The sequence below is a fragment of the Nannobrachium achirus genome, assembly GCF_963921795.1.
Source record: "Nannobrachium achirus genome assembly, chromosome: 22".
Taxonomy (NCBI): Eukaryota; Metazoa; Chordata; class Actinopteri; order Myctophiformes; family Myctophidae; genus Nannobrachium; species Nannobrachium achirus.
In genome coordinates, this window is record NC_137829.1 from 8,192,667 (window position 1) to 8,200,549 (window position 7,883).

The 7,883-nt window shown below is 39.1% G+C and overlaps 1 protein-coding gene across 4 annotated transcripts in view; it reads right to left on the reverse strand.

The window, feature by feature from the left end:
• Positions 1 to 2,047: 2,047 nt before the first annotated feature.
• LOC308308036 (Krueppel-like factor 12) overlaps positions 2,048 to 7,883 on the reverse strand; it is a gene marked incomplete at its 5' end in the record, with an annotated part of 58,387 nt that continues 52,551 nt past the window's right edge. For all 4 annotated transcript variants that reach the window (XM_080753400.1, XM_080753402.1, XM_080753399.1 and 1 more), the window contains 2 exons: positions 2,048 to 6,441; positions 7,032 to 7,189. In XM_080753400.1, the coding sequence (XP_080609526.1) occupies positions 6,260 to 6,441; positions 7,032 to 7,189 (340 nt within the window). In that variant the 3' untranslated portion in view covers positions 2,048 to 6,259. The remainder of the gene's footprint in view (positions 6,442 to 7,031; positions 7,190 to 7,883) is intronic.

The following is a 7,883-nucleotide window of genomic DNA, read 5'->3' on the forward strand; positions in this document are numbered from 1 at the left end:
CTCACACACATAGGGAACCTATCATTGTAGGGAATGATGTAACAAACAATTTAGAACACTTTTTTAAAACCACATAAACTCTAGCCTGATTATCAAACTGAAGATGCGTGGGAAGGGTCTATGGTCTGGATCCAGGAACAAAGGTAATACACTAGGGCCTCTAATGTTTTCATTGTACTACTGTTATATTGTTGTTTTCCCTGTACCATCCATAACACGCACTCCTAATATGGTCTCATTATGTAAATATCTTGATTAAATGATGTAAATAATATATCCATGTAAATACTCATTCAATACGCATTCATTTAATAAAACTATTTTTGTGTGATTAACCAGCGTTTGTTATTGTATATTCAGCCTTTTAGTTTTTGTTGACCAAGGGTTTAAATTGTTACATTGTTTTTAGGTGTTGAAGGTCTGAAGTAGCATCTATCCAAACCCTTAGGGTCTGAGATTGATGACTGAATATGAGTCTTTTCACTCTTGCTTATTACAAAAAGATCCTCTGTGTCTTAGGCCGCGCTCACACATGTGCGTCACGCATCATCATCTTATCGTCTGAGAATGGCCACTGGGAGCGCCGTACTAATGCATTGTCAATGGAAGGTTGTTTGGTTTTTTGTCGTTGCCGTGTCTCTTCAAGAGCGTACAGGCTGCGGTTGAGCTAGAGACACGGCAACGACAAAACACCAAACAACCTTGCATTGAGAATGCATTAGTACGGCGCCCCCAGTGGCCATTCTCAGACGATAAGATGATGATGCGCGACGCAGATGTCTGTACGGCGCCTTACAGAGGATCACCCCGATGGTCAATAACAATACATGGAAGATTCTAGCAGGTGCAATCATTCAGCACCTCTATGACTATGGAGTCATAGAGGGGCCCACTTGCAGGCCCTGCGCTCTCTTGGTTGTCCCTGCTCTGAGCTGTGGTTCTCAAACGTTTTACATTTCCAGGACATCCGGCCCTAACTTTGAGAGCAGTAATAATGGAACCAAATGGATCCTCAATTTGTACACTCCGAGAGTTACAGACCTGTTAAGGAACCCTCCTCAAGTAACCCTGAGAATCCCTGTACCCCACTTTGGCTCAGCAATGTGCTATGCAGAGCCTAATATCACATTCAATACACCAGCATATATCATTAACGTTTTTAATAACATTTTACAACTGACTTATGACTGAACTATTTTTTACATGCTCTTTCTGGCTATTTGATCATAAAAGGATCCCTGGCTAATACGACAAATATGCCTTAATACATTACATTACAATTGTCCTCTATAACTACAAACACCTTAATTATTTTATTTCCTCTAGAAATAGCTAATCTTTCACTCAATAGGGGAAATGCCTGTCGCGTCATGTGTCATTTTTATGGCATGCATGTGCAAAAAAACAAAACACAAACACATTTGAAATATTGATTTGATGCTCATATTAACCATAGGAAGTATTATGTTTGTTTTTATTTGCACATGCATGCCATACATTCCATAGAGATAGATCACAAATTACATTTATGACATCATCGACTTGCGACGGGCATTTCCCCTATTGAGTGAAAGATTATCTATTTCTAGAAGAAATAAAAGAATAATTAATTAATTTTACATTGTATAGAGGACAATTATAATGTATATATTTGTCGTATTAGCCAGGGATCCCTTTAACCTTGAAATAGTGTGCTGTGCTTTGATATCTTGGCCAAGTCTTCCTCAATTCAATCTTAAGTTATTTCCAGGATTAATACATTTAAATTAAATTAAATTAAATACATGTGTGTATTTTCTTCTACACTTGTGGTGTTACCCTAAAAGCTATCTATCAAGTGCATAAATGTATGCATCATCTGATTTCTTTCCCCTATTAGGTTAATGCTTGTGAATGTGATCACAGTACACAGATGACATCAAAACCTCATACCATTCACATCAGTCATACATATACAACTAGCCCTGTGCCGCTGTTACATACAAAATGCAATTTTATTAACCTTCATGCCTCCATTCATATTAATATACATGTATATGTTTGAACTTACTTTAATTTCACAGCTCCATCCATATGAAAAATACAGAGAAAAGAGCAAAACACTGACTGGATATTTAAACAACTGTTGGAGAAAAGGGGGAAAAGGAGAAAAGAAATGAATAAAGGACACCTGTTCTTAAACCTTTTGAAAAATAGTAGGACTGAACATTTCTTTTTCAGATGCGGAACTCCATGAGCAGGATCTCCCTTTTGAAGCAATGCTGAGCAATATCACTTTTTACGGCAAGAGTGAAAGTTTCTGAATATATTTACAACACACTCACTTTACATAAATACAGTAACGATTACGGTATGTAATATCAGGAAATTGGAAACAAAGGCATTGGCTTCACTACTTACAAAACTTCAAAAGCAGAAAAAGAAACGCAGATGTTACACAAAAAAAAGTGTAGGATCAGTATTCATTCACTAGTCACTCTACGACTGGTAGCCAGGCCACAGTAAATTCAGCAGAAGACTCCTCATTGTCTTCAAAGGAATTACTCTTCTCTATCTGAAACATCTTGTAATAGGGAGTGACTTATTGCAAGTAAAGTAATGTGTGGCATAAACAGCATGTGAAAATGTTATTGGAGAATGCTGTGTTTGAAGCAATCGCATAAGGCTCAGTGCGAAAAGAACACAAAACATTGGAGGTCAGATTTGCATATTGGTCTGTGCTTTTCCAAAAGGGCAGCGACATAACGTGTGCTTTTCCAAAAAGTTACTCATATGCAATTTATTAATCTGAACACATATTGTACGTTGAAATTGAAATAAACTCTGCACAGAGTATTGATATTAACATATTGTGATATGAGGCACTATTAATTGTTATTGCATAACTTTGACCCTGGTTACCGTTACAAAATTATGCTTTCAAATGAGGAAAGAGACACTGGAGGGAAATACAATACAACTTGTCCTGTATACACGCTCATAGCCATCTTCAAGTCAAATTTAAAATTTAAAAAGTTGTTGGATTAAGGCATGCAAAAGTCATACTAAGAAAAATTGTATGAGTTGATATGTGCTTGACCACTATGATGTTTTGTTCAGGTTCATGGTAAAGTAGTAAAACAGGGATTTGAGTACCTTGAAATGGTTGATGTCTATAAAAGGTTGGTTACTGGATATTGGACACTGGTTCAGCCTTGAACAAGAATGATTTAAACATGACCTTGGTTAACCACAACCCAAAAGAAAATGAAACCGTTACACAACATCACATGGAAATTTACAGAATGATAAACTGCTTTAGCAATACCAATACCTCCACTTTGCTGTATATCAAATTAGATAAATTACAGTCTCTGAAAAAAAGACTTTACATGTATAAATGTATTTTCTGCACCTATTAATCAAGAGCCCTATTTTTCCAATGTATATACAGCCGAACTTGGTATTAAGTTTTATTTTCACTATCACATATATTACAACATTTGAAAAGATCATTTGTACAGAAAATAGTTATATGCAATGATGAAGTGCCCCTCAATCATAAAATGTTTTTTTACACAGTATATGGATGATAAAATAGAATGATGATTATTTGTGTATAAATTGACATCTGAAATAAAATAATTTGAAAATCATACTAATAAACAAACAAGGTGCTGATATGCTTTTTGCCGAAATGGTAATACAACTGGGCATAATCATGTGTGCACAAATAATATACATAAATATGACAACATACATTATAATTCTTCATTACATCAAAGGGGAGTCGCATACGTACATTGGGTTGATGTGTGTAACTGACTTCCTGGATTTGGCTACTTACTGAAAATGTGGATATTCAATTCAAATATGAAACTGTGTGTGTGTGTGTGTGTGTGTGTGTGTGTGTGTGTGTGTGTGTGTGTGTGTGTGTGTGTGTGTGTGTGTGTGTGTGTGCGCGCGCGCGTGCGCATTTGTGTATGTGTGGTTTCCAAAGTACTATTATTGAATAGCTTAACATTACTATGTACTGGCCTCAGTCCAAAAACTGCATTTAGCAGTACTATCGTATCATATGGTATGGAACTCTCATACAGCACAGCAAAGTATAGGAAACAAATCGATCAAAAACCTTCCGTGTTTGTACTTTTAAGTGAGGGGCCTCCCAAAACTAAGCACACGTTGCATGTAAATGGTGGAAATAATGTGTGTGTGCATGCGTGTGTGCGAGTGTGTTTGTGCGTGTGCATGTGCGTTTGTGTGCACCTGTGTGTACGGTACGCAAGTTTGCATGCGCACACAGACATGCACGTGTGTTTATGTATGTAAATATGTATGAGTGATTTCTCCAAACAAAAGTCAGAATGCTAATCTGAGTTTAATTTAAGTGATTCATATATGAGACAGACAAACAGACAAGGATGGGGATTTTGAGTAGTTCCCTATCCAAGGCTATGCTGTTTGCTGGTAGAAAGGAGCCAGTAACACCAGGATGATAGAGACTCGTACTGGAAATACAAACCCATTTGCATCAAAAGTAAATGTAGTATACTAAAGTAAAGCGGTGGCACGGGTGGGTGGAAACATAGTCATGATTGCAGACCTTCATTAGGCATGACATCAAAACACAGAACAATGAGGACAAGATAGTATAATTTCTCATCGTCTTGTTCAGTATGTATTGCTCTTCTGTATTGTACATCAGACACCACTACAGTATGTCCCTGTAACACTGCAGTTAAGCTGGATCCCGGGTCAGCTTTATTCGTGTCATTTTCATGACAAAACCATACGAGAATATGTAACTTAAATAAAGATGTCATACATTGAGTCTGTAAGGTGCCTGTTTCTTCTTTTTCACATACTGGATATGTTCACTGATTGTTTCAAAGTTCATTGGATATGGGAGGAGGGGGGTGGTGATCTTTCTGTGATAAATATAATCAAAGCAGGCATAAAAAGCAAGATACAATAAACAAAAGAAGTTGTCATATTTAAACTATTATACCTTATAAGATTGCACTTTACTGATTGCTAATCACAGCACAAAATGCACCAAAGATATTTTTTTGAAAGAAAATGTTTTCATGAGGCTCAACATAAAGGATAGCGAAAATGAGATCTGGGGCTTTCCAACGCTGTGAGTTGATCAACATACAAATTATGTTTTTCTTTGCTGGTGGTGCCACGGTGTCCAGTTTTTTATTGTCTGAAGTACAACAGAATACCATAAGCAAATGTTTTAACTAGGCCTATATCTTATGGCATGGATGTGTTTTATGAGTTGAGGTTGCTGATGCTTTTGCTTCATTCTGGTCGTGGCTATAAGGTCTGAATCTCATTCGATAGGTTGCTGGCCTTGAAGTGGGCACAATTTTAGCCCCTCTTTGAGTGTCCAAGTCACTGTCCCATCTGGGGTGCCTCAGATCAGATCAGCAGATTAGGGAACCAATGTATGGTGAGATGGCGCCCTCTGCTGGTTACAATGCTGGCACACAGGGTGTACAGACGGAATGGTGCAACAAATACTGCCTGTGGATCAAACTAGGCCTGAGTCCTTTCCTACTGTCCTAAGCTTGACGGATCAAAAGAGCACACACAACAAATCCAATCCATATGCAGAGGTCTTTCACATTATGAACGCCTGAAAAAGCAGCCATTTTAACAATATAATTAAAACAAAGATACCAAGAGGAAATAGTTGCGATTGCATTTTTCTTTCTTTTTTTTTTTCTTCTTTTTTGTCCAAATGAAGAGGACAAGTCCATCTTATAAATCTAGTTGAAACATTTACCAACAGTGCTGTAAAAGACAGATTTTTCAATTAAAACTCCAAACAACAACAACAATAAAAGATCCTGCGGTCCATTACTTCCAACTCAGTGACAGAATCCAGAAGTGACCCTGTTTTGTGCTGGACACGCTCCATCCATCTCTCCCTGCTCTCTCACTGCGACGGGGACAGGTAGAGAGTGTGTGTGTGTGTGTGTATACTGTATGTGTGCGTGTGTGTGCGCGTGTGTGTGCATGCGTGTGTGTGTGTGTGTGTGTGTGTGTGTGTGTGTGTTCGTGTGTTCTCATGAATACGTGTATGTGACTGTGCATCCAGACCAGCTGAACCACATTTAGAGAGAGAGAGAGAGGGAGAACCAGCTCCCCTCCCCCCTTCCTACCCCCAGGCCATGTGTGAACACGAGTCCACTTCCTCCCCGTGTTGGACATCTCTCTCTGTCTGTCTGTCTGTCTGTCTGTCTCTGTCCGTCTCTCCGTCCCCCCATCACACCAACATGTGTCTCCGTCGGTGCAGGGCCAAGTGGTCAGACCGGGAGAAGCTGCGGTCGCAGTCCGCACACTTGAAGGGCTTGACGCCCGTGTGTTTCCTGTAGTGCCGCGTCAGCTCGTCGGAGCGGGCGAACTTCCACGTGCAGCCGTCCCAGGTGCATTTGTATGGCTTTTCACCTAAGAGACAAGTCAGACAACGTCAGCAAACACACACGGACCAAATTATCTCTCAATAGCACGTACACTGTAATTGAATTTTGATGGCGCGTCTCTGTCTAATGACGCTAATTCAATGGTTCTCAACCTATGGGTCGGAACCCCCAGGGGGGTCCCCACACTCTTTTGGGGGGTCCCCAGATGATAACTTAATGTGCAACATTGTTTTCTCACTCAACAGTAAAAAACCAACATAAAGCTTAAGTGTATGAATTAAAATTAAACATTAAACATTGGCCAAACATTGTCAATTATTAGAGGCAGAAATTGTGAAAATAGACGATCTACATGCTCATGTAGATCTGCTATTCTCACAATAGAACCGTGTTATACAAAATGTTATCATTTTGTATCATTTTGTGTCAACTCTTAGTTATCGTAGAGTGGGGGGGTCCCCACTCCCCAGTTAAAATATGATTATTTTGGGGGTCGTGGCCTGAAAAGGTTGAGAACCACTGCTCAGTTAAAGTCAATCTGAATAAGAGCTGTCTGTGACAATAAAAGTACAAAGCTGTACATATAGTAACTACAAAGTCAGAAGAAGTACTGACCTGTATGTGTCCTCCGGTGTGCTTTTAGATGGGAGCTTTTGGTGTATACTTTATTGCAGCCTTCAAAGTCACACCTGTGGATGCGTCTCTTTTTGGAGTCTGGAGACTCTGATCTCCGCGGGCGCCGTATGCTCTCCATACTGAACGGGGACATGGAACTGTAAACAGACGAGAATGCAAATTAGCCACTTAAATCCTAGTTGACCACAGTCCCAAAGGGCTCTATACAAGGCCCTCTCCTGTTTTTGCTCTACACGAAATATCTTCCCCCAAAATAGCCGATCGACAAGCTCACAACCCTTAGCAAATGTTACCGAATGTTAGCTCCAGAATAGGGGCATTTGAGCTGTGGAGAAAATTGATCGTGGTATTATGTAAAGAAGAGATAACACCAAATGACAACTGTAGACTCACGGTATGACTAGTAAAATAACTAGCTGGTTGACAATGAATGATAAATTAATGCTCTGACCCAATTTATTTTCCCATTATGCTGAATTAAGGAATGTAGGATTCTCTATTTTGTCAGACTGTGAATGTATGAAAATGCATTTCTTAGTGTTTGAGTTTTTCTACTTTGGTTGAAGTTTGCAGAAATATTGTATTGGCCAATAGAGGGCACTATAACACCGCATTACAGTCTAACTACTCTGTGGACATGATGAGCCACAAGGCTACTTTTCTTATTCCAGTGACTCCGGCGTTTTCATCAATCAAAGGCTGAAGAGTGTCATATTTCTCCATGTAGTTCAATAAAGTTAATGACTGCCGAGTTGTTTGCATCATCAATACAATTTGGCATGACATTTCCTCTCCAATAAGTAGTCAATATTACTCCTTATACAATTTGTT